Below are 25,436 nucleotides of genomic sequence, written 5' to 3'. Positions count from 1 at the left end.
CTTAGACTCCGTTCTTAGCAATTTTTCCTGTTCATCTCCACCCCCTTCTCTGACTCTTGTCCTTTCCACTTCTCCATTCCCCATTTCCTCTTTTTCCCTCAGTTCACCCCTGCGCAAGCTTTGCTGCCCACACAATCAGTAAACTCCTCAAATCAGGGTGGGGCAAAGTTCAGGTAGGAGGGAAGGGACCCTAGTGGGGTCTTAGGGAATCTCGAGGGATGGTTTATGCCAGTATATCTCTGAACAGGGCTGGAGTGAGATGGTGGATTTAGCCTTTCTCGAGCACCTAGGTCCCCTCTCTGCACGGTAGCAGGGGCTTGGTCACCGAAGAACTGAGGTGTGGTGCCCAAATGCCCCCGCTCCCTTAGCTGGCCCTTCCGGGAGCCGCCTGGTGTCTTGGGCAGGAAGGGGAAGGGGCCAAAGCCGGGGGAAGGCGTGGCAGGAAGGAGGGAACTCTGTGGTCTGGGAGACGCTTGCTGAGCACAGCTGCGCCGAGCCCTCCGAGCGTCCGCGCCCCAGCCTGCGGCCCCTCAGCCCCTTGCCAAGATGATTCCAGCAGTGGTTTTGCTTTTACTCCTTTTGGCTGAAAAAGCAGGTGAGAGGGTTTGGTGAGGGACAGAGAACCGGACTCAAGGGTGGGAATTGAGGGCATGTGTCTGAGGACTGAGGCAGGGACGTGGAGGAAGGCTGGCAGCGGGCAGATGGGCATGGGGCTCGGCTGAACAGCGGCCCCCCAGGCTGGGCCTGTGCAGTCCTCATCAACGCACAACAGTCAGTTCCCTCCTTTCCTCTTGCTTCTTCGGGATTCATGCAGGTGTAGACTTCAGTGCGGTAGGGGAGGGGAGTGGTTGACATGACAAGCTGCTCTGGAGAAAAGCTCCATCTCCCATGCACAGCATTCACTGGGGCCAGTGGGGTGGGGGGTGCTCTTGGTTCTGCCTGCTGGGAGCTGGCTAGTAATATTCACAAAGCCCCTTATGGAAGGTAGGGGCCTGTCTTTGTGCTTGGAAACGAGGCATGGAGAGTCAAGCAGATGAAATCGCTGCCCCCCTGACATGTACCTTACTGTCAGCGGCTGATAGGAGGGTGGGCTGTGCGGTTCTGGAGACCTCAGCGTCAGCCGAGAGGTGGAGGCAGAAATGGGAAGGTCTCAACCGCCCTAAGGTTCCAGTTACTCTCTGAGCTCACTTCTTGCTTTCTTTGGGTTGGTCTGTGTGTGTTTTGAAGAGGGATGGTTGCCCTTGAGGGCTAGAAGGGGGTTAGTGAAACTTAAGGGAAAAGGGAAATTGAGGGAGGCGGGGAGGAGTTCCACAGCCCAGCTGTGAAGGTGGAGGGAGGGATTACTGCCTCCAGATGGAGCGGGCACTGTGGCGAGAAGGAACAGACAGCAGCTTTGAGAGCAGAAAGCCAGGACTCAGTTCCAGCCCTGCCACATAACTCCGCGGCCCCTAATGAGTTACTTAGCTTTTCCGAGCCATGGTTTTGTCATCCGTAAAATGGCGATGGTGGTGTTTCCCTCAGGGTAGTTTTGAGATTTATGCAATGCTGTGTGTGAGGGTGTCATGGAGTAAAAAGTACTATACGTATAACAGTCACATGTCCTGAGCCCTTCTGATAGGGGCCTGGGGCAGATGGAGGCTAGAACTCAGACCCTATTTGATTTTTTTAATTGCACAAAACTGCCTCTCTCAGTGGCCCCGAGTGCATGAGTAACGGGGCAGCGTACCCGGAGATGGAACCCATGCTGCTCTGGAGAAAAGCTCCATCTCCCATGACCAGCATCAACCAGGGCCAGTGGGGTGGGGGGTGCTCTTGGTTCTGCCCACTGGGAGCCTGTGGTCACTGCCCTAAGCCTGAGCTAAGACACATGCCAGCTTCCTGTGCGGAGCCCTTGGTATCTACAAAGCCTAGGAAAGAAGCCACCATGTTTTTACGTGTTTTAAGTATCTTGTGGCAGGACAGAAAGCGAGGAGGCTGCGACTCGGAGATGACCAATAAGAGTTATTAATTGCCTTCCCTCCCTTCCCCAGCTCACATCCTTCCTGTCCAGCCCTCAGCCACAGGTCACAGGACTTACGAGAGACACTCCTGTGGTTTCTTCACTGAAATTTGTCACTGCCTCCCTCATTCTACACCTCTGGGCTGAGGTTTTGGTCTTAGCCCAGTGAGCTCGGATGAGTCCCTTGAGGGCTATGAAGTGCTCAGCGGTGCCTTAGCAGCCCACAGAGCTAAAAGGAGTGGGCTGGGGGCTGGGGGAAGTCTTCGGCTCTCAGCACTTGCAGGGTCCACCACAGCAGAACCCTCCCCACGTCCTGCCCTAGCCCTGCCCTCGGGTGAGGGCGAAGAGGCAGCGTGAACGGAAGGAGGATCCAGAGAGGAAGAGCACGGGTCTCCCTGGGGTGGGCGCCCCTCCAGGCTGTCCTACCTCCCCGGGCCCCCTCCTCTCTGAGCGCCAGGCCATCCCCGACGCCCCTGACCCCGCGGGCCCCCTCTCCCCCCAGCTGCCCTGGGAGAGCCTCAGCTCTGCTACATCCTGGATGCCATCCTGTTCTTGTACGGCATTGTCCTCACCCTGCTCTACTGTCGGCTCAAGGTGAGGCCGGGGCCGGGGGGTGAGGGCTGCGGGGAGGGCTGGGAGGGTGGTGGAAGCCTGGCTTCCACCAGAGGGAACAGTGGGCCTCCCACAAAGTTTGCAGGGAAAGGGGACGGGACGCCAAGCTCGCCTTCGCTAACTACGTTTCCCCTGCTCCAGATCCAGGTGCGAAAGGCAGCGATAGCCAGCTATGAGGTACGGGCCCTCCCGCCTGGGTGTCCACAGTTTGGCAGACTCAGGCCTTCTGAGGCTTTAGCCTTGGGTCTGCGGCCTCTGGGAGGGTGTGTGTCTCGGGTGCTGATCTGCTTTGGAGCCCCCCACGCACCCCGCCTCATTATGCACCGATGCTGAGGGCCCCGAAGGAAGTGTTGGTCTCTAATGCTTTGTCCCTTTCCTCTCCACAGAAATCAGATAGTGTTTACACGGTGAGTGAACCTGCCCCGCCGCCACCCCCAGTCCCAGGGGGTCAGCACAAGGGGGTGGGATTTTGAGTGACCTCGGGAAAGGGTGGGGTCTGTGGGGGTGATGGGCTCAAGCTCCTGACTGTTCTCTGACCTTCACCCCCAGGGCCTGAGCACCCGGACCCAGGAGACGTACGAGACCCTGAAGCACCAGAAACCAGCGCAGTGATTTCAGAACAGACGCCTTGTCCGGGGTTCTCCTAGCCCTCGTGGCTGGTATGGCCTATGCCTGCCCATCATCAGTGCCACCTGACCCTATGCCTGTAATGATGCTGTGCCCCCTGTTAAGAGACCTACACTCAGATGCTGTTTGTTAGTGTTTACATTCTAATCTCACCCCCTTACCTCACCCTTCTCTTCCGCATCCCCAGCTCCTACTAAACAATGGAAAGCGAGTACAACCAATAAAGCCTGCGAGGACTGGAGTCAGTTCGCTCATTCACCGTGTAGGTATTCAGCCTCCAGTAGGCGCTAAGTTGGATACTGAAGATGACTTTTTGAGTAAGGTAAACTTGGTTCCTGCCTTAGAGAGCTGACAGTCTGATAGACTTTGGGGCTATTTTGCTTGACTGAAGGATGGATGCTGGCTGCAAACTGGTGGAAGGAGGAGCCCCTGACCCCAGACTCTCCAGCATGGAGCTGGAGCAGGCAGTCATGTGTTGGGATTCTAGGCACAATTCAGAGAATTTCAGACCTAAGAAATGACTCTGCATCCAGCCTGGTTTTCTGTGTCTGAACCGTGGCATAGGAACCAAGGTTGGGTTGTGGAGAAGCCTGGCTGTCTGACACCAAACTGTCACCAATCTGGATCAGAGTGGGCTTTGGGCAGCAGCATAGGGGCAGCTCACAGTGTACATGCATGTGGATATCCGCAGAGCTGCAAACCCAACATTCAGAAGGGCTGGTGTGACGAAGGCTTGTGTGAGGCTCCTGGGAAGGCTTTGTGGAAAGAGTGAGTTTTCAGTGGGTTCGGGGGCAAGAGAGATCTTAGAGGGCCGGGCAGGGGTTGGAGGCAGGTAAAGCAAAGAGGAACAAGTTGGGTCTGGATGGGAGGTCAGGATGGGAGCGCGTGGGTGGGTGGTGAAGGAATGCCCCTTGTCAGTGCCTGTCCTGTTTCTGGCTCTGTCTGGAGGCAGAATTTCCTGGAAGTATTTGAACCCCATCAGATGCTGCCAGTCCCATGTCTGGCCCAGCAACCCTGTCAGAAGGCCTCTAGCATCCCCTGGCAAGTCCCCTGCTGGGTAATTCTTTGCACTGCATAGTGCTTCACATTTTTCAATGTGTTTTCCAGCTCTTCGTAACATTTGTTCTGCTCACTAGCCCTGTGAGAAATTCAGGGTCTCTGAAGTTAATTAACCCATCCAACGTTATCTTGCAAGTGACAGACTGAGATCTCTTTGTCCCTGAGTACTTTTGTGCATGAGAAAAACACAGATACAGGGGAGGAAAGTAATTCTCAGTGCTGAAAGTTTTAAAGGCCAGGCTAAAGAGGTTGATCAATATAGAGAAAAAAAATGGAGTCACCTCTGGTGTCTGGGAAAAGGTGATTTCAGATGAAATAGAAGAAATGAGTCAGGGTAGGGCAGTAAGTGCTTTAAAGGTAAAGTGGAAATAAACTTTCTCTGGGAAGTGCCTTGTTTTCCCTTGCCCTACATTTTGGGGTTGTGAATCTCCTGCATCAGCCCAGCCTGATTTTCATTCCATTTTTATTTAATCCAGGTATCACAGTTCCTAGAGTGTCTCTAGTCCCACACCCACCAAGTTGGAGACCTGTCAGGTCTTTAACTGGCTATCATGCCTACTAGTTCACGGCTCTGAGACGGCTACGAGGCCAGATCTATGAGTAGCACCCAGACAGTGGTGGGCCAGAGGCTTGGAATGGGTATTCCCCAGGCAGAAGGTCTAGTGAGAGGTTTTGAGTGGAGGATTAGAGCACTTTTGAGGAGAAGAGTGAACCCAGGCCTTTTAACTGTAGCATCGGGAGAAGCACAGTGTTCCTCTGGCTTAGAAGGGAATCGAGGGTGACATTTTTGGGTTCACTTTTGGGAAGCTTTCTCCTGTTCATAGAATGACCAAGAGGATATTCCAAGGGGTCCCCTGATTTCCTGGGACCTCCAGAAGTCTAGGGATTCAGCTTATGAATCTTTCCTGTTGTCCACAGTTCCACGTGCAATGAAGAGGCTCTTTAGTCTCAACTACAGAGCCGCTCTCAGGCCCGTGGGAAGAGTCCTTGGGTTTGGAGAAGAGTCGCAGGGACGCACCCTGTTCCCTTCGTCTCTCCAACCCCTTCTCCACCCCTTCACACCAAAGCCCTCCCACTAGAAGCAGACTCCTCCCTGCCCGCCCTCCTGCTTCTCCCAGTCCTCCAAACACACCAGGCTCACATCTTGACTCCGTCAATATTTATTGTAGAAAACAGGAGTGGGTAGGAAGAGGGGCTCTAGGCCTGGCCAGTGGGTGTTCTAGGGGTCATCTGGGGATGGAAGACAATGGTCTGGACACCTCACTTGGCGGCAGGCTGTGTTTTGGGGTCCATTAAATTGCTGAAGAAGTTAATCAGATCACTTCCAGCCTTCTTGACCAGGGGTGTCAGCTGCTCCTGTGTTTTCTCGAAGTAAGCCCTGGATAAGGGAGGAATTAGAGGTCAGGGTGAGGGACTCTAGGCACTGGCAGGGGCCTTATTGGCAGTGGAAGGTGAGACCCAGGTCCCCAAACTGTAGTGCCTGGCTCCTCCTGGCATGACAAAGCTGCTAGGTGGAGAGGCAAGCCCTCCACTGGGCAGAGGAACAGACCCTAAAAACAGAAGAAATCCCTGAACCCCTTTTGCTGAGACTTACTTGGCCTGGGCCTGCAGCTCTTGGCCCTTGGCCTTCTCCATCAGCTCCTTGCCATAGGTGGTCACGGTCTGGAAGTACTGAGAGACCAGGCTCTGCAGGCTCGGCTCTTCTGCCTCTCTCCGAACCAGAGCCCCTGCACAAACACACACACACACACACACACACACACACACACACGTCTTCTTAGTTGCTGCCCCAACAATGAGTCCTGGCCTCCTGCCACACCTCTGCCAGCACCCAGCCCCAGCTCTCAACCCTTCCCCAAACAGGTATCCAGCTCCAGGTCTCTGGGTGGGCTTTCTGGGCTTTACAAAGGGAATGATCCTTTTGAGCCCTCTGGTTGCCAGACCTGGGCATAGGAGCACGGACAGATGGGTTAGCCAGGACCCTTAGCACCTTCTCCTCCTTGGGGCCCCTTTCTATATGACACCCACCTTCAAGGGTACAGATGGTAACAAGCAGCACAGTCATCGCAAGCAGCTTCATGGCGGTAATGGCGGGGAGGGTGGCCTGGGAACAGTTGGAGGATGCTGAAGCTGAATAGGCTTCAGCCCTTCCCCAGGGAACCTACCGAGGTGCACCCCCCCACCCCCTTGGTTCCCTCCCTTCCCACAGTGAAAACCTGGTCCTCTTGAGGTCCTGCTCGCACCTCTTGTTCCCTTAATGTACTGAGTAGGTGCGCCTGCCCTTGCCGTTTGTGCCTGGCCTGGCTGGGGAGGCAGGGGCTATATACCTGTCTGCCTCTCCACCCTCCTGTCAGGTGACAAGGACTGTGGAAGGGACCAGTGGGGCGGGGGCCATGTTGGAGTAAACAAGTTGGAGAAATGGGGGAGGAGAGAACAAGCATGTGGGGGATGCATGGGGATGGGGTGGGAGGCGGGGTGCGGGCTGGGGTGGAGGCCAAGGGGGTATACCCCGGGCCTATGTGAGAGTCATGCTTTCGGAGCTTGGGGGTAGTACTCCTCACACTTTAACGCTTCAGGGAGCAGGATTCCTAGTTTTTCTCTGGAAAGCGCTGACATATCAAGCCCTCAGCCCTCAGTATCTGTCCTGTTCTCCCCAACTGTACCCCCATTATTGCAACTTGGCAGAGAGGTATTGGGGGATAGGAGAAAGGAGAAAGAAGTTGAAATCAGGGACAGGAGTGAGGGGAGTGAGGGGTAGTAGAATAAAGGTTAGGGCCAGGGGGCAGGTGTGACTGACTCTGTCTCTTTTTGAGTTAATATGTAATGAGATGAGGAAGAAAATAGGAGAGCCCAGAATGACCCTCCGTGTGCTGTTCAAAGAGCACACCCCACCCCCAATAAAACAAATTCAGAAAGCAGCCTCTGCCCTTCCCCTCCTAGTTGGAGGGCTCGGGCAGAAGAGGTGGATGTGAGGCTTCTACCAAGGATCAAGGTCGAAGGTCCCTGGTCATTGGACCACCTGATCAGTTCTAAGTGGTGGTCAGCCAGTATGAGTCAGCAGGGGCCACACCGTCTCTCTGACCAAGGCCTCAGCCCGTGTCCCAGGCCTGATTGTGAGGGAGGGCAGAAGTCCATTCCCCAGGCCCAAGGCATTTGGGTGAAATCAGCTAAGCAGATATCAGGGGCATTTGTATCTTTCACCCTTACAGGTAGAACATTCCTGAGAGTTGGTGGAGATGTGAGGGGGCTGCGGGAGGTGACCAGAGCCCAGGAAATCTTACTGCATCTTCAATTATCCCCCCGTGGAGCGCTCGGTATTTGAAGGGCACTCTACTGCCTTGCCCTGGCTCTGGAGTGAAGTGTATTTGGGGACCCAGAGTCCATATTCGCAGATATTATTTGCCAACTTTGCTCGGGGAATCAGGGAAGGAAGTAACTACAGGGGGCAGCTGCTGCAGGGAATAGTTTTGCTAGAACGAAGGCTGCACCTGCTCCTCCATCCCAAGCTCTGAAGCCCGTTCTTTCAAGTAAGAGGACACGAGGGAGAACTTTGAGAAGGGTAGGCCTCCAAGCGGGAGCTGTGGGTCCGTGTCCTAGGAAGGACTGTGCTCGTGAGGAGCACTCATTCGGAAGTGTGCTGTGCGCTGTGGTGTGCTGTGGGGGGCTCTGAGGCGTCCCTGGGGTGTGCGTGCGTGCGTGCGAGGATCGATATGAGATCGATATGAACGGGGGTTCGCAGGCAGTCGTTCCCTCTGCCACCCTTCGCAAGACGCCGAGTCTTCAGGCTGCATGGTGGAGGGAGCTTCAGTGCCCCAAGCCCCAACATGCTCCCGCTAGTGTCTTGTACGCCGACAGGTTTTCCGCGACCTCGGACAGGCTGGACGATCTCAGGCCAACCACTTGAGTAAGTCGAAGCAGCTCCCCGTCGAGTCCCGCCCGCCTTTGCAGTTGGCGGGGTTGGAGCTCTCTGGACGGGCGGTCTGCCGCTCCTTTGCTGTCTCTTCTCCTTATTGGCCTCTGGGAGATCGAGATCGAGGCAGCTACCCCCGCCCGCCCATCACTGGGCGGGGCCCAATCAGGGGAGGGTTGGTCTTTGAGGTCTTTTTTGCCCGGTTCCAAGATGGCGTTCACGACTACGCTGGAAATAAGCTGTGAAGCCGCAGTTCTGCCATCACTCAAGATGGCCGCCCCCATCAAGATGACCGGGGTGTGCCGGGGGGAAACGGGTTGCATGATGGCCTGAGACAGTAAGGGCTACTGCTCCCTTGCAAACCTCGCCCTGAGGTCTAGGAATGAATAGTAGAAAGACTAGGAAGCTCGGTGAGGTCTGTGATGGGGGCTAGGATTAGAGAGTGGGGGAGGGGACAAGGGTGACAGGTGGGATGAGGGATCAAAGATGGGTCGGGAGTGGGGCTCAGTCTCCCCACCGGAGCCCTCTCCCCCAACTCTTCCTGTTCCAGGTCTAGCGTCGGACCATGTGGCAGTTTCTGGGACAGGAGAGTCGGATGATGGGGGCTGGGGCCCGCGGAGGGTAGAGGGAGCAATAGCATCCTTTCCCAGGCCAATCCCAGCCCCTCCTCTGGCCTTTGGACTGAAATGGGGAACACGTTAGGCCTGGCACCGATGGGGGCTTTGCCCCGCCGCAGCCCCCGTCGAGAGGAACCTCTGCCCAATCCTGGGAGCTTCGATGAGCTGCACCGGCTATGTAAAGGTGAGAATTTGGCATTTGGGTGTCTCAAATTGAAGGCGTAGAAGAGAAGAGGGTCTTGAATACTGGGTATTCAGTGATTGGAGCAGGAAAGGGGAGATCAGAGCTGGGGCATCAGGGAGGATCAGGTGCTCCACCGGAGTGGAGCATTTCGTTGCAGGACTTGAAAGGAGGTCAGTTCCTCCAAAGAGCTTTCTTTGGGATGAAGAGGGCAGACTCCTTCTTGGGGTAGGGGCCTTGTCTGTGCTTATTCCTTCCCTTCCCCTCCCCTCCACCCCCTTCAGATGTATTCCCAGCACAGATGGAGGGAGTGAAGCTCGTTGTCAACAAGGCTCTGAGCAGCCATTTCCAGGTGCCATCCCTTCTCTGGCCCCTCCTTCCAACCCCTCTCTGCCTTTCTCTGGGTCCTCCTCTTGCGTGCTTTGTGCTCCAGCCTTAACCAGCCTGTCTGGGACAAACGAGGGAGGGTGTGGGGCTCTCTTACTTCCCTTGCCTGTGGGACTTACTGCTTTTAACCTGATGGCCCTCTGTATATGTTGGAATATTTGGGATTCTTAAAAGCCCTTCTGAACCTGGAGAAGATGAAGGGTGGGATGGGGGGCTGAAATGGAGCAGGAATGCTCTCTCCTCCAGTGACTTCTCTTTCCTTAGGTGGCTCACACCGTGCACATGAGTGCTCTGGGCTTGCCAGGCTATCACCTCCACGCGGCCTATGCAGGGGACTGGCAGCTTAGCCCCACTGAGGTGGGGGCTCCACACACCTGTGTCTCCTCCCTAAAAGCCCACCTGGGACCCAGGAGGAGGAGGAAATGTGTGTGTTGTGGGGAAGACTGAGCAGGGCACCTGCTTCCCGTTTCTTCTGAATGGGAGAGGGCGGGGAAACATTTCTATCACGAGCCAGTTTGTCTTTGTGGCTCCACTAGGGGGCGCTAGGGACTGTTAAAGAAATCCCACAGAGTACTCATTGGATCTAGGTTGAGCGGTGCCCTCGGGCTCAGTCTTACTGTCTACACTCTTCAACAGGTGTTCCCCACTGTGGTAGGGGATATGGACAGCAGTGGCAGCCTCAATGCCCAGGTCCTGCTCCTCCTGGCAGAGCGGCTCCGAGCCAAGGCTGTCTTCCAGGTGACCTGTGGGTCCTGCCTCCATCCACAGAAGCATTTCCTCTTTCTCCATCCTCCATGAGTGTCCTGCGCTGGGGGCTCCAGGGGGAGAAGCAGAGGCAACCGTGATCATAAATAAAGAGCGGGGGAGGTTTTACTTCTTGTTTTCCCTACCCAGACGCAGCAGGCCAAGTTCCTGACATGGCAGTTTGATGGCGAGTATAGGGGAGATGACTACACAGCCACTCTGACCCTAGGAAATCCTGACCTGATTGGGGAATCGGGTGAGGAATTGGAACAGGGTTTGTTTTATCTTGGCTGCCCATATGCTAATATTGGCTGTGCCTCTTGGTCGTCTGTGCAGTTCAAGGATTAGGAAAGAAAGTTCTTGGGCAGGCTGGGGTGGGGGCTTCTGGGGGTGAGGGGGCAGGTCTGGATGTGGCCTCTAAGCTGACTCCGTGTCTCCCCCTCCCCCACAGTGATCATGGTTGCCCACTTCCTGCAGAGCCTCACTCACCGGCTGGTGCTGGGAGGGGAGCTAGTTTATCACCGGCGGCCAGGCGAGGAGGGCGCCATCTTGACACTGGCTGGGAAGTACTCTGGTATGGGACGAGGAGGGGAAATTGTGGGCTTGGCTGGGGTTCCTGGCCTGTGTCCTACTGCAGTAATGCTCCTTTTCTCCTGTACTTCGCTTTTTACAGCTGTACACTGGGTAGCTACATTGAATGTCGGATCAGGTGGGGCCCATGCGAGTTATTACCACAGGGCAAATGAACAGGTGAGACCACTGATCCCACCCCCAGCCCCAGCAAGTCAGTCAGGACCCTGTACCCCTTCAGGCCATGCGGGACCTGCTGACCTCCTCCTTCCTGCCCCCACTACACCTAAACCCCCTGCATGCCTCCATTCCTCCGAGGCTCTGCCAGCACCCCTCTTGTCTTCACTGAGGCAGACCCCTCTTCCGTCCTTGCCCGCGGTTCTTAGGTTCAAGTTGGAGTGGAGTTTGAGGCGAACACGAGGCTACAAGACACGACCTTTTCCTTCGGTTACCACCTGACTCTGCCCCAGGCCAACATGGTGTTTAGAGGTGAGGATTATTGAGATGGCACTCAAGGTGCTGAGGGACTGGGTGGGGACAGAGGGTAGGAGGCGCCACCTTACTTCTGCTGACCCCTTTCTCCAAGCCCTGTGAAATAACCGAGTCTGTATTCTCCCCAACAGGCTTGGTGGATAGTAACTGGTGTGTGGGTGCTGTGCTGGAGAAGAAGATGCCCCCGCTCCCCGTCACCCTAGCCCTCGGAGCCTTTCTCAGTCACTGGCGCAACAGATTCCACTGTGGCTTCAGCATCACAGTGGGCTGAGGTTGTCCCCGAGCCAGCCCGCACAGCAGCTGGGACCTCTGAGTCAGGTGCCCAGGGCCAGAGACCAGGCCCCTCTCCAGAACCCACCTTGCTGGGTGACCTAGGTCCCAGGAGCAGTGTGGGTGGTAGGACCATGCTCTCCTCAGAACTGCAGCTGCCACAGGGGTGGCTGATGGGGCAGTGGCATGAGGCTCCCTCTTCTGCCACCAGCCTCAGTGTCATCACCTTCCCGTGTCTGTGGCTCTGGACTAAGGGAGAAGGATTAAGGGGTCTGTCTGGCGGAAGTTTCTCCCCTCACTCCCTGTGGATCAAAGCTCCTAGCCTTCTCCTCTTCAGAGCAGCAAAGTCTGCCTGGGATTAGCTCCCCATCCTGTTTGCCATCCCAGGGTCTCCCAAGGCTGGGAAAGAAGGGCTGAAGGGCTAAATCTCTGACCTCGCAAAGTGGGGCCCACCCATTCCCAGAAGGAGCTTCTTTGCCTCTTAGCCCCGAGGCTTCCTCCTTCCCTGTCTTCTGTGCTTCCAGAGAACAACTTTGTCCTCCTGCTAACCCCCGACCCCTCCAGTGACTGCATGGAGAGGCAGTTTCTCTTTAGTCTTTCATTGTGATCACTGGGCTCCCTTCCTACTGGTGCCAAGCGCTGGGCCCAGCCTTTCCCCGTTCTAGTACAGTGAGTTCAGGCGGGCCGGGGCCGGAGGTGAGCGGGGGCCTCAGCTGCAGATCTCCTGGAGCAGGGGCATCATGGCGGACAGTCCCCGGACGTGCTGGATCTGGTACCCATATGCGTTGTTAATGCTCCGGAGCTCAGCCAACAGGCCCAGCAGCTTCGCGTACAGAAACCTTTGAGGCCACCAGGGGAAGAGGAGGGAAATAGGGCAGCTGAGAGTCTTGTCTCGAGACCCCAATCCCCTGACCTGCCCCTCAGTGAAGCTATGTGTGAATGCCAGAGAAAATCATGCTGTGGTATGGCAAACTTATTGACGGTTCTGCAAGTCCCTACAGGGGCCTCTGCCTGACACTGTCTTCTCTCACCGTGCTGTTTTCCTGAGGGGCAAGTGTGAAGAAAGCCCCATACTTGGCCAGAGCGTCAGCCATGTGGAATCTGAGCATCTGGCCTTCTAGAGCAGATTCTAGAAGGTGGGTGTGTTCTGTGGTGTAAAGCATTCCTCTTCTGGCAGCAAGGACAGAAGGGGGAGCATAACTCAGCGCTTGGATAGATCAGGGACTGTTGAGCCACGGACTGACTTTGGTCATGAAACTGAATGATCGTAACTTCAAGGGGAATGAAAAGTTAAAGGAACTGGCCCAGTGGAGAGGAGGGGAAAGAAAAAGGAATGAACAAGACTCTCAAACAGCTGCTTTAGACTGGGGAAGTTGGACTGGTGAGATGATGGATACCATCAATTTCAGGAATGCTGTTGGACAGACCCTGTGAGCTACTACTTTGCATCTCTCCTGAATAAAAAAAATCTGGAAAAAAGAGATAAAACAGCAGTAGAAGCAATTTGGATGCCAGAACTATATGAGACAGGAAGGAAGGACTAGACTCCCAAGGGACTTGGTTTCCCAAAGGGCAAGACAGCAAAGGATTCATCCTGAGCTCGGTGTTTCTCCGGCCCCCTCCTGCCTTGGGCAGCCTCCAAGCCCCCAGTTTCCCACTGTACCGATCCTGGGGCCTTGGCCGCTGTTTTTTTATGTAGCTCTGCAGGGTCAATGCCATCTCTTCTTGCAGCTGATCAATCTGCTCCCTTCGGGTAACCCCAGGCCGGTCTGTAAGATGGGGAGCGGGGAAGGACAAGGTTGGGGTGGGGGCATGGGCTGCAGTTCCCCAGTGGGCAACAGAGGCTGGGGCAACTGTTCCATAGGTTTGAAGACTAAAAGGCCTGGGTGGGTGGGTTCCAGGAGCTGGGAGTTTGGGCCCAGGTGGTGGAATGAAAGCTTCTGGGCTTTTGGGACTACTTACCGGGAGAGAAGAGGGCCATGGCAGCCATGAGCACGTACTCAGGCTCCTGGAGCTGCAGTCGCCGCAGTGTCCCGTGGAAGTGGAAGAGCAACTCTAAAAACTCTTCCTGGAACCCCACTGTGGGAAATACGAGGCTTAGGAGCTTCATACCTCGCCACATACCATCCCACAAGGACACATGTCCTCTACTATTCCAGCACTGTCTCACCATGGACTCCATCTTCTATTGTGTAGCGAAGAGGCCCACAGAAGAAGTTGTGTGTTTGCAGACAGAAGGTGGTATTGAGTGCAATATGACAGATTTCTACAGCTGCTCCCTTGAGAAGGGAGATCTGGTCCTCCATGGGCAGGGACCTGTGGGGAGCAGGAAATGAGGACACTGTAGACTCTACCGTGAGCTTCAGAGACAGAGAGGGACTCTTAGTTATGATTGAGATACTTAAAGTTGGCAATTCAAGACCCGGGCTTGGAAAGGCTGAGGGATGGATTAGTTTGTCAGGGACTTTGGTGGGTGGGGCAGATTGTAATTTACCAGAGAGTTTTTTTCCCTGAAAGGTAAGGGGAGGTCAGTACCGGAAGAGGGGCAGGTCCTTGGTGAACTTGATGATTTGCTGCACCATGAAAGTGTTGATGTCTGCAAAGTGCATGAGCAGAGGCAGTCCCGGGGCGAGGGTGGGCAAGGGCTGGTGGTGGATGAAGAGATGAGCTGGAGGCTGTAGAGATCAGAGCCTGAGGGAGGGGCCCTGGTTGTGGTGACCTCCTTTGGGCCTTGGACAGGGTTCGGGCTGAGAAGCCTGTGTGGTCTGCGGTTCTGGAGATGTCCTGTTCTCTATTTTAGTGCATGGCACACAGCCCCCTCCCTCAGGCCAGCCTCCTGGGGCACCCTTTGGTCACGTTCCAACCCAAATCCTGTTGGGTGCTCACCCTGAACTGCACAAACTGGTCAAACATGGCGCCCATGTGGCGGGTGTGGGCCCCGAGGAGGGTGCGAACCAGCTCTTTCTGCTCCTTGCTCAGCAGCATCGGCGCATGCTGTGCCCGTCGCCGGGCCTGCCTTGCTCGCCGCAGTGCCAGGGCTTCTGCTGACAGGATCACTGTGCTCGGACAAGGGATGTGGCAAAGCATTGAGACCAGCAGAGAACACCCCTGCTCTGCCAGCCCCCAGTCTGGGACCCCTCAGATGCCCTGCCCGATGAAGATGCAGAGAGGGAGAGGAGTTCCTGAGGCCTCCTTGGTCCTGGTGGGGTCCCAGAGGCTAAAGGGGGCAGGGGCTTCCTGCACGCTTTCCCTACCCTGGGAGGCCCTGCAGCAGGAAACAGTGCACTGTGGAGAGAGAAGCATGCTGGGGAGTAAGGGGGGCCACCATGAGATGTCTGGCTTCTGGGGAACACTGCCCAGGGAGAGCTCTTGATACCTAAAACATCACCTTAAGTTTGCATGGCAAAATTTCAAACCTCCCTGGATGAAACAATCCTGTGCATAGAGAGGACAGGTGATATTATCCATATATTTTAGAAATGTAAAGAGGCTGACGTTCCAGTGACAGGCCCAAGGTCACAAAATATTTAAGTGATATAGACAATTCAAGCCAAAATTTTTTCACCTCTGCAGTTTCCTTTCCACTGCTGCTTATGGAGAACAATGTGATTTCATGGAAAAAGCAGGGATTTGGGAGTCAGATGAATTGGCATACTGACTCTACAACTTCGTAGCTGAATGAAACTGGGCAAGCTGACTTCTGCATGGCCCAGTTACACTATCTGTTGGGAGCACAGCCTAATTCCTGGCACAGAGCAAAAGCATTAAGCAGTTAACAATTATCAAGTACCTACTAAGTGACAGGCACTGTATTTGCAAGATAGAAGAGAAAAGGCAAACCAGGGGAGTATTTAGGGGCAGAGTGTTCTGGGGAGTGGGCGTGACAAGTGCGAGTGATAGAGAGGGCTTGGCGTGTTTGAGGGTGGCACTGGAAGTCAGTGTGGCTGGGATAGATTGAGCAAGGGGGAAGAGTAGGAAATAAAATCTGAGAGGTGGTATGGGGGTGGGGGTGGGAACTAGACCATGAGATCATGGACCGTAAGAGATGAGGAGCCATTGGAGGTTTTGAGCAGAATTGTGGCATCATCTGATTTGTTTCAAGAAGCATTCTCTGCAGGCTGTGTGGAGAATACTCTGTGGGAATAAGGGCAAAGCGGAGACATAGTGGATTCTTGGGATGGTGGGGGCCAACTCACTGTCCTTCCTCATGCCAGCATCTAGGCACTTCTGCAACCTGCAGGCCTGGCAGTGGCGCCTCTGGGCCTTGGTGACCTTGCAGCTTCCAGCAAAGGGGCAGGTGAGACAGGTGCTTTTGCTGGCTGTTCGTCTGTGGGAGACAGGGCCCATGTGAGGGTTGGGGATAGCGGTGAGCAGGCGGGTAAGTGGGGAGCTGAGACGGCATGGAGTAAAAGAACCAGTGGTTGCACGGGCTAATCTGAGCTGTGCCCAAAGGTCCCCAAGGGTAGATGGGGTACAACACATCTCAAGTATTTCAGGGGGCACAGGGTCACTCAGGAGAGTGTAGGTCGTGCTTTGCAGGCATTCAGTACATAATAAGTACTCCTGACTAAGGGATTGTGTCCATAGGATAAACGCTCAGCCTTCCCTGTTATTATGCTACCTGTTTATACAGTGTTGAGGTTGGCAGGATGTAGTGGGCTAGCCACAGGGTGGTGGGGCTCTGGAATGCCAGCGTAGCGTAGCCGGGCTAGCCTGGGCACGTGCCAGCACCTTCCTCTCGGCGGAGAGCTCTCACCTGAAGAAGCCCTTGCAGCCCTCACAAGTCAGGGCGTGGAAGTGATAGCCTGTAGCTCGGTCCCCGCATACCACACAGTGCCTCTGCTCATCGTCCCCACTGACCATGGCTTCAAATGTGGTGGCTGTCACAGGCCCCTGAATGAAGGAGGGGTAGGCAGTCAGCTCTGGGACACCCTTGACCCTCCCCTCCTCTTCTGCAGAGCCTCTCCCCAGCCCACCCTGGCCCTGACCCCTTGCATTATCTGTACTTTAGTGCTTTTGGTCTCTGCCTGCCCCCCTTCACTCCTCCTCCCCCCACAATTTCCTACCTGTTCCTCTTAGGCAGCATGTCACCTGCAGGCCACAGAATCTGGTGTGGGTGCCTTTCCCCAAACTCTCCCTCTGCCCCTTCTCCCTGCTTGATGAGCTGCCAGTGTGTGGGGTTAGGGATTACAGCCCTCAGTACCTGGAAAACAGAACCTTCTGTTGTGTGTGGCCTCCAGTTGTTCGCAGCGCCTGTTTAGGTAGGGCACAGACTCTGAACCCAGGGCAAAGGCCTCGGTGGGAGGTCTTCCCAGCATGCCCATGGTGGTGGTTGCTGGCATATGGGGAGGGACCTCGGTGGGCAGGGACCTCGTGACTTATTAGATGCTGCTCCCTCTCAGACCCATGGAGATTTTCCCTATTGCAGAACTTGAGGCTAGATCTACAGCCTCCTCTGTACGTGGATCCTGGCCAAGCTGGGAAGAGGAGAGACAGAACAAGCTCTTTCACATGCAGTTTGTCAATAGCGAGAGACTAGGCATGACAGTTGCACAAGCCTCCCCAAAGGAAAGTTCTTAAAAAGAGGCTGGGGTCTAAGAGCTCAGATAAAGATCTAGAAGAGGTCCCACTTTGTAACTAGGGAGAGCAGAGAATTAAATCAGAGAAGTGTCTAATAAATTAGAAGTAGTTGGGATTAATCTGGGGACTGGGGCCAGAGCTGGCTTCATGGGTGTGTGACCTGCACAGTCACACAAGGCCCTGTGCCCAGAGGGGTCTAGGGTTTGGTTCATTGCTCTGCTGTTGCCGTCTCAGCATTCTTAATGATTTTTGAACAAAGGTCTCTGCATTTTCATTTTTCAGTAGGCTCTGCAAATTTTGTACCTGGTCCTGTCTGGAGCTACGATGAAAAATTTCTAAGAAGTTTAAGGATCAGAAAATCAGAAGTAGGAGTCTTACTGGGGTTGTCCAGTATTCCACTGACACTGAAGATTTTTGCAGGTGTAAGCACTATACTCTTTACATACCCTGCCAATGTCTATGAACAGAAAAAGTAACTCCAAAAGCTATGTGGATGTTTTGGGGCCGGACACTACTTTAGGTACATCTCTGTTGGATAAACCCAATATCACACCAGACTGGAATACAATCCAAAACTCAGTCTTTCCATCTGAAGAGCCTTTCTCACTGCAGATCTTGCTGGGTGTTCGCTGTTCCTGCACTTAACACCAATTTCTTTCACTAGAAATAAGTATTTTTCTTTTTTCTTTTTTTTTTCTTTGTTTTTAAAGTTAAGTTATAATTAATGTTGTTTTAAAGATGGATTAAAAACCCAAGTGCAGGCTAGAGTCTTAAAACATACACAGAGAGACAGAGAGAAGAGACTGAGTTAAAAAGAGCCTGTTTAGGTTCCCAGAATGAGCTGGTGGAAACCTTCATCTCACATGGCACAACACCCAAGTATGCCTAACTCACTACACTGTGAAATGAGCTGGGTTCCAGGGAGCACTGGTGCTGAGATCTGGTTCTGGGGAGGTGCTGAGCATATGTACGTGCATGTATCTGTTGGTATGTTGGCTTGAGCATGATTCTGAAAATTCATACTAACTCATTCAGGCTGTAAATACTGACTGAGAACCTACTACATGTTAGACACCAGGAATAAATAGATGTAGAAGATGCTCACCTGCCCTCATGGAGTTTAATTGTGCTAGTGGGGAAAACAGACCTTTAAACAGAGAGAAAAAACTACCGTCAGATCAAAGATGTGCTATGCACAGAGCATTACAGGACCACAGAAGAGGGGCACCTAATCCTGCTTTGGCAAAGGGGTATTGAGGAGGCAGGAAAGGCTTCCTGGACGAGTGACAACTGAGTTGATTTTAAAAGAATAATGAGGAGTTAATTAAATAATGAAAATAAAAGGCGGTTTAGGGTTAAGGTACAACCTGAGAAGTTCGAGAAGCTAAATACATAAAAGTGGATGTGGTAGAACCACAAACAGGCCTCTCTCCCTGGAGCATGACATTTCAGACTGGGAGAGGGGAGAGAGAAGTCTGAGGACGTGGGCCGTGAGGCTGAGATGTAGGGAGGACCAGTTTAGTGGGGGTTCCTGTGCCAGACTAAGCACCTTGAGTTCATCAGGGTCTTTTAAAGGGTAAGCTGGGAAATGACGAGGCCATATCTCTTCTAGATAGATCTGTCTTATTCTAAACAGCTTACTTTGCTAGCTATTTGGAAGATGGACTTGAGAGGGCAGGACTAGAGGCAAAGAGACCAGTAGAAAGCTGTTTCCATCATTGGGCGAGAGAAGATTCAGCCTGAGTGGGGATAGTGGTAGGATGCACAGGAGGAGAGGGTTTTGAAAAACATGAGAGTTGAAATAACCTGGAGACAATCCAGTGTCCATCAGTGGAGACATGGATGGATGGATAACAAATGTGAATACACACACACACACAGGAATGTTATTCAGTCATAAAAAGAAGGAAATCCTGTCATTTGCAACAAATGGATGAATCTTGAGGGCATTATGCTAAGTGAAATAAGTCAGACAGAGAAAGATAAATACTATATGATCTCACTTATGTGTGGAATCTAGAAAAAACTCATAAAAACAGATCAGATTTGTGGTTGCCGGAGGTGGGGGTTGCGGGAATTGGGTGAAGGTGGCCAAAAGGTATGAACTCCCAGTTATGAGAGAAAAAAATTCTGAGGATGTCATATATAATATGGTGACTGTAGCTAACAATACATTAATAGTATTGTGTATCTGAACGTTGCTAAGGGAGTAAATCTTTTTTTTTAAGGTATTATTGATATAGACTCTTATGAAGGTTTCACATGAAAAAACAATGTGGTTACTACATGCACCCATATTATTGTGTCCGCCCCATGTCCCATTGCAGTCACTGCCCATCAGTGTAGTAAGATGCCACAGAGTCACTATTTGCCTCTGAGGGAGTAAATCTTAAAGCTCTCATTACAAAGGAAAAAAATTTTATAACTATGTGAGGTGAATCATTTCATGATATATACATATATCAAATCATTGTTGTATGCCTTATACAATATTTCAGTAAAACTGGGAAAAATAAAATGGAAATCATTGTCAACTCCCCACAAACTAACTCCTCCTTTTTTACCTAACTTGATGACTATGCCAACATGAGAAAGTGGAAGGAAGATGGGCTTTGGAGTCACACAGACAGGTCAAATTCTGACTCTGGCTCTTGCCAGCTGAATTACTTTTTTTTTTTTTTGCACTTTTCCTAATTATTTGACATCACTGAGACCCAGCTCTATGGAAGTCAGATATGATGAGGCTGGGCCAATCCCAGGCAGGGGAAGGGAGGCTGACTTCCCCTCCAGATCGGTATTGAATCCTGAGGCAGCTGTTCAGGCTGGAGGAGAGATGCTCTGGCGGAGGGCCGCCCTTTCACCTGGGGCCCAGGGATTGCCCTGAGCCTTATTCTTGCAGTTGCCCTGGGGCCACACCTCACTGAGCTTGCTCTTCTATGTACAGAATGCTCCCCGAGCTTCACAGTCTCTCCCCAGGAAGCCGACTGAGACTGGATCTGCTGCAGGATGCGCCTGACATCCATGGTGAACAGTCTTGCAGGGTTAACTGATATCCTTACCCTCTTTCAACATGCCTGTTCCAAGCCAGGGTCAGAAAAACATCTGTGTTTTTGTTGTGGCCTAGGGGGTTAAGCTCTCTGAACTTCAGTTTTCTAATGTGGAGAATGTGGTTAATAACACACACTAGCCAGATTTGTTGTGAAGACGTATGTAAAGTAAGCAACGTACGTAAAGTTCCTTAGACAGCGCTTGGAACGTGCAAGGAAGTTGATTCAAATTCATTCTTTATCCTCTTCCTTTCCCTCCTCTTCTACTGCTACCCTTTCCCAGAGGCCAAGCCAGAAGCTGGGGAGTCACCTAGCCTTCTTTCCCTCCCTCTTTCCCTAAAAATCATCAGATGCCATGCCTTAACATTCCTGTCTCCTGAACTGTACATGCCCACTGCCTCTTAGCTGAGTTCAGGCCCTCATCATTTCCTACTTATTACCTCAGTAAGCTATTAAATTATTCTCCCTAAAACTAGCCTCATCTCCTCCCAACCAACCCTCCACGCTGCTGCTATTTCTAAAATGCAAATGTGATCATGCCTCTTCCCTGCTTAAAATTCTTCATTTGCTTCCCATCACCTTCAGGATAAAATCCAATCTCTAGTGTGTCACACAAAGTCCTTCGTGATCTGGCTCCTATTTATCACTCTGGCCTCATCTGTTCCAATCCTGCTTCCCTCCTTTGACCTAACACATCACATTTTGGCTCTTGATGTGCTTCAGCATCTTGAGTTCCCTGAACAAGTTGTGCTCACTCACCTCTGAACATCTGCCCTTGTTATTCTGTCTGGTTGGAATTATTATACACACTGCCACTTCCAAATCACTGCACATCCGCCTCCCCTGGTCTTCCCTGATATTCTTGCCCCTTCAGGCCTGAGCACAGATCACTGCTGGGAGCCTGTGGGTTAGAGCTTACACATTCATGTATACTCTGCATGCACATTGATCACAGCACTTAACATGTTACAGAGCGATTGTCTTTCTGATTCTGTCAATCAGCTGTGAGTTGGTGAAGTCAAGAGCTGCTTGTTTTATTTTCAGACCCTTAGAGTCTTGTATACTCCCAGAACATATAACAAATGTTTATGGAATGAATAAATAAATAAGTAGCTAGGATATAAATTAAGGCCTGATTGCAAACTCATGCTCTTTTCATGTGGCACCATATGTTATTATTTGAGAATGCATTCATTCATTCAACAAATATTAGTGGGTATCTACTTTGTGCCAGGCATTTTCTAGCAGTGTAGGTTTCATGATGTCATCGGGATACATTCCAGTTTTCCTTTTAGTTGCTCTGTTTCAATAGCTGATTTTCCTTTGCTGTCCTGATTCTCGGACAGGATGCTCGTTAGTCTTCCAGTCTGATTCCAGATTCCTTTCTGACTTCTGAACCATCGCTACCGGCTCTTCCTACCTGTTATGTGTGCATTTGACATGTGACTGACTTCACTCAGGTGTCTATTGGGCCAAATTTCCAATCTGGGCCTGTTGTATGCTGTTTGGCTTCCCAGGTCCTGGCACAAACAGTTCTTTGAACAAAAAGGGTCCCGGCTACCTCCTTGCTTTTGCACCTTGCAATCTGGTTTTAATATTCCTTCTCTAAATTCACCAGTGATCTCCTGTGGCCTGTTGAATTCAATGGCGTTTCTCTTATATTTCTCCCAGTTAACCTCCCTACTGCTTTTGACTCCCTGACAGCCACATTATTTTCTTTGGCACTTTTTCTCTGTAGCTTCGGTGATGCTATGCATCCCTGATTTTCCACTTGTATTTCTAATCGCTCGCTCTTTTTTTCTTTCTCTTCTAGGGGATTCTCCTCTTTTCTAAGTCTGTTGGTTAGGAAAGACTATGGGGTTTTCTCCTAAAACTCGATTGCAACTTCCCCCACCTTATTTCCCCTGCAAAAATAATCTAAAAATGAGATCGTGCACGGCTCAGGTTTAAATTCTTTATTGTGATATTCAAGACTCTCACACATCTCCTGCAGCTTCCCCATTACAAGCCTCAGTCTATAACCTCCATGTATAAACCCCATAAACCTCAGTCTTCTTTCATTGTTTTTCTCTTGTTACCACCCAGATGCCAGACAGACAGATCTTTTCTTTCCCCTTCCTCCCTTCCTTCTATCACTTGTCTAAATTTTATCCTTCCTTTACAGCCCAAATCCCATTTTCCCCAGGAAGCATTTGACACTTTTGGTCCTGGACAGTGTCTTTCTTCTTTGATCCATTACTGTTTATTATTATACAACCTACTGTCGTAGCATACTTGGGCCCTTAATCATCTGTGGCAGCCCTGGCAATCTACGGCCAGTAAACCAAATCTGGCTTGCTTCTTATTTTTGCACAGCCTGTGAGCTAAGAATGGTTTTTATAAAAATTTTAGAGGAAGAAAAAGACTATTTCGTTACGCATAAAAATTATATGAAAGTCACACTTTATTCTTGTCCCAAAGTAAAGTTTTATTAGGATATAGCCACACATTTATTTACATATTGTCTATGACTGCTCTCAAGCTATAGTGGGAGGCTTGAGTTGTTTCGACAGAGACCAAAAGGCCTGCAAAGCCTAAAATATGTATTACCTGTCAGTTACAGAGAAAGTTTGCTGACCTCTGACCTAAGTTCTTGAATTCTTTTCATAATCTTTGCATAGCTGTTTAAGAACTTAGGAGAGGTCTGCTTCACTAAAGACAAGCTTTTTAATGCTAATTAGCTGTTCATTAGAAAGGTGGGGGAAGCCAAAGGAGTAGGTTGCATAGAGTGAGTAGGAGCTAGTCTAGTTAGAGACGTGGTAACTTAGGCAACCAGATTCCACTGGAAAGTGAGAGTCAGAGGATCTCAGGTGGATGGGGGGAAAGACATCTTTCCATCTTTGTTTCTGACTTGGCACAGGAAATGTAACAGCACAGAGGCTCTAGCTAGAGGAAGGGTATTTTGTGTCTTATCTGAATGTGGTTGTTGAGAAGAGATCAATGGTTACTGGCTGAGAGTGGCTCAGCTATTAATGACTCAGTTATTACAGGCCATGAAAGGAACTACCAAAAGACTGTGACAACTAAAGCCGACAGTGTTAGGCTTTGGCTGACTGGCGCTGTAAGTGGGCTAGGAGGTTTTACAATGCCTCGAAGTAGCACAGGCAAGAGAATTGAAGGATTTCCTTAAAGAAATGAAAACTAGATGCTTAGATGAACAGGAATAGCAGTTGCAGTCATCAGAAAGTTCGTGACTTTTACCTTGGCATTCAATTTCTTTTCATCTTGCGCTGATCTTTTTTTTTCTTAAAACTGATGCAACATAGTAATTATTTAGTAAGTTTCCATCTTATTGGAAGATAATACTATAGAGATTGGACTGTGGGCTTTATCTTTCATAATGTGCTCCCTACACTTGGGCAGAGTGGACTCTGGTACTCCACCACGGTACTGTGATACTCAAACATGGGCCGCCAAATGCGTTGCTACCTGAATTGCAGGAAAAAACAAGCTTCACTGGACGAGACAGGTCTCGCATATTGAAACCTATTTTAATATGCCATTGCAACCTAGGTGCAAGGTCATAATAAGTGTGTCTCCTTTTTGTCTCTTTTTTTAATAGCTTCACCACCAAGCCTAGCACAGTGGAGTGCACTTTGTCAAACTGAGCTTTAATGAATAAGCAGTTGTAAACTAACTTTTGGGGGGAGCTCATTACCTATTCAAGCGGATGCTCCTTTTGTTGGAGAAGGATTTTTTGCATTATGTGGGAGGTAGGACTGATGAATACTGAAATGTCTTTCAATGTCTAAGATCTATATGCTCTTCCAAGTCTAACTGGCATCCATAATTTCCTTGTTTTTTTGTTTTCGTTTGTTTTGTCAGAGAATACCATCCCATTTCTCTCTCTCTCTCTCTCTCCTTCCCTTCCTCCCTTGCGCCCTTCTCTTATCCAGATCGCCATTCGATTACTAAATACTAATCTGCAGTTTCTCTTGGCTTCGCTCCTTTCATTCACTGTTCTGCCTCGCGTGCACCCTCTTGATTTCCTTCCAACTCTTCGTTCTCAGCTTTCTCAAACACACACTCCTTCATTTCCACTCTCTCCATCCTTCCTTCGTGCACTACTTCTTTCTCTCCCTCCTTCTTTGCTCCCCCTACTTCATTTTCCGTCCTCTCAGTCCCCAACCACCGTCTCCCCTCCTTCCCGCTCTCCGACTTACCCTAGTTGGAAATACAGCAGACCCCTGAGCCTGCCACCATTGGATGCAAGGGGCTGTCACTCCGCGGCAGGAGGCGTTCCTATTGGTCAAACTGGAGGAGGGCACGGAGCTGACTATAAAAGGTGGGCCCGGAGGCGGCGCGCGGAGCGGCTCCGCCGGGACGGGGTCGGAAAGGGATTCCTGGCCGTGAGTTGAGCTACCAGCGCCGGAGTGCGGGTTCCGGAGCAGCGGCTCTCGGCTCTAACTCTCCGCTCGTCAGCCGCGGCCCCTGCCTGCCAGCCCGGCCACCCGCGGCCGTCGCCCGCGTAGCCCCGAGGGCCCCTCGCCTCACCTGCACGTGCGGCGCCCGCGCGCCGCGTCCGGCCGCCGAGATGAGCGAGGTGAGCGGCGCTGCCGGGCCTCGGCCTCTCGGGCCAGGGCTGCGGGGGGAGGCCGCGGCTCCGGGCCCCAGCAGGGTGCGGGAGGCTGCAGCTCCGAGCCACCGAGAGCCCTCGGGGGCGCCCCACTGCCCCTCCGGGAGACCTCCCGCCTCGGGGCGCTGGGTGGCGATCGGAAGGTGGAGGCGCCGAGTCCCCTGACTGTGGGTGGCGCTTGTGGAGGGACCGGGCTGAGGTCTCAGGTGACGCGTCGTCCCTCGGGGTACTGCCCTCTGTATCTGCCCTATCGGAGGTCACCCGGGCTTCCCTTCGCTCTCCTGACTCCTGAGGAAAACATTCGCTTCTCTCCTCCGTCTCCCCGGCTGTATTGCCTTCCAAGCTCTTCTGTAGCATTCAACAAGAGCTCCAGCCCTTGCCCCCCGGGGTGCCCACTTTTTCCCCTGAGGAAGGTGGCATCCTACCCTCTACCCATTCCGTCAGGAGCCAACCGTTGGAGGGACCATTTCTGATATCAGGGAGCCCCTGGGGAGTGCTTATGTCGAGCTTCGGGAGAGATGCCCCCTTCAAGAGTAGACCTCCCTCTGCCATGCTTGTTACATTCTCTGCCTTTGGGCAGCTCCATCGTGTTCCTGCCAGCCAGCCGCAGCCCATTAACTGTGATGTTCTCTTTTCAAAGAACACTGTCCAGAGGTGGGAGTCAGAGCAGAGACTTGGAAAGAGCTCTGCCTTTGATGCATTTGTAGGCCTCCAGAAACAAGGCTC

General features: G+C 52.0%; 5 protein-coding genes across 9 annotated transcripts in view; 3 read left to right on the top strand and 2 right to left on the bottom strand.

Annotated features, from left to right (window-relative positions):
- Positions 1-249: 249 nt before the first annotated feature.
- Positions 250-3,479, top strand: FCER1G (Fc epsilon receptor Ig). The gene is made up of 5 exons (XM_036922804.2): positions 250-595; positions 2,502-2,593; positions 2,753-2,788; positions 2,998-3,018; positions 3,161-3,479. The coding sequence occupies exons 1-5, from the start codon at positions 547-549 to the stop codon at positions 3,221-3,223; spliced, it is 261 nt and encodes an 86-aa protein (XP_036778699.1). The 5' UTR covers positions 250-546; the 3' UTR covers positions 3,224-3,479.
- A 1,962-nt stretch (positions 3,480-5,441) lies between these two features.
- On the bottom strand, positions 5,442-6,659 carry APOA2 (apolipoprotein A2). 2 transcript variants are annotated; one of them, XM_036922805.2, is made up of 4 exons: positions 6,514-6,659; positions 6,326-6,401; positions 5,892-6,024; positions 5,442-5,675 (listed from the first exon to the last, which is right to left on the bottom strand). In XM_036922805.2, the coding sequence occupies exons 2-4, from the start codon at positions 6,375-6,377 to the stop codon at positions 5,558-5,560; spliced, it is 303 nt and encodes a 100-aa protein (XP_036778700.1). In that variant the 5' UTR covers positions 6,378-6,401; positions 6,514-6,659; the 3' UTR covers positions 5,442-5,557. The 2 variants fall into 2 exon arrangements, with proteins under 2 accessions (XP_036778700.1, XP_036778701.1); XM_036922806.2 differs by having other exon boundaries at positions 6,561-6,589.
- A 1,803-nt stretch (positions 6,660-8,462) lies between these two features.
- Positions 8,463-12,840, top strand: TOMM40L (translocase of outer mitochondrial membrane 40 like). Of its 2 annotated transcripts, XM_036922809.2 has the most exons (10): positions 8,463-8,622; positions 8,758-9,008; positions 9,290-9,357; positions 9,657-9,749; positions 10,029-10,130; positions 10,287-10,392; positions 10,588-10,710; positions 10,810-10,886; positions 11,093-11,195; positions 11,330-12,840. In XM_036922809.2, exons 2-10 carry the CDS (start codon positions 8,894-8,896, stop codon positions 11,467-11,469), a joined length of 927 nt encoding a protein of 308 aa, XP_036778704.1. In that variant the 5' UTR covers positions 8,463-8,622; positions 8,758-8,893; the 3' UTR covers positions 11,470-12,840. The 2 variants fall into 2 exon arrangements, with proteins under 2 accessions (XP_036778704.1, XP_057350971.1); XM_057494988.1 differs by lacking the exon at positions 10,029-10,130.
- NR1I3 (nuclear receptor subfamily 1 group I member 3) lies at positions 12,052-19,514 on the bottom strand. Of its 3 annotated transcripts, none has more exons than XM_036922808.2 (9): positions 16,672-19,514; positions 16,225-16,361; positions 15,665-15,795; positions 14,355-14,524; positions 14,004-14,113; positions 13,639-13,784; positions 13,431-13,547; positions 13,132-13,237; positions 12,052-12,307 (listed from the first exon to the last, which is right to left on the bottom strand). In XM_036922808.2, the coding sequence occupies exons 2-9, from the start codon at positions 16,329-16,331 to the stop codon at positions 12,178-12,180; spliced, it is 1,017 nt and encodes a 338-aa protein (XP_036778703.1). In that variant the 5' UTR covers positions 16,332-16,361; positions 16,672-19,514; the 3' UTR covers positions 12,052-12,177. The 3 variants fall into 3 exon arrangements, with proteins under 3 accessions (XP_036778703.1, XP_036778702.1, XP_057350969.1); XM_036922807.2 differs by having other exon boundaries at positions 14,004-14,143; positions 16,672-19,509; XM_057494986.1 differs by lacking the exon at positions 16,672-19,514 and adding an exon at positions 16,535-16,665 and having other exon boundaries at positions 14,004-14,143.
- Positions 19,515-23,838: 4,324 nt separating this feature from the next.
- PCP4L1 (Purkinje cell protein 4 like 1) overlaps positions 23,839-25,436 on the top strand; it is a 28,181-nt gene continuing 26,583 nt past the window's right edge. The window contains exons 1-2 of the mRNA XM_036922917.2: positions 23,839-23,847; positions 24,420-24,677. Coding sequence (XP_036778812.1) covers positions 23,839-23,847; positions 24,420-24,677 — 267 coding nt within the window. The remainder of the gene's footprint in view (positions 23,848-24,419; positions 24,678-25,436) is intronic.

The sequence above is a fragment of the Manis pentadactyla genome, chromosome 19 (genome assembly GCF_030020395.1).
Source record: "Manis pentadactyla isolate mManPen7 chromosome 19, mManPen7.hap1, whole genome shotgun sequence".
Lineage (NCBI taxonomy): Eukaryota > Metazoa > Chordata > Mammalia > Pholidota > Manidae > Manis > Manis pentadactyla.
Note: the sequence above shows the minus strand (reverse complement) of the source record. Positions and strands in the feature narration are given on the sequence as shown.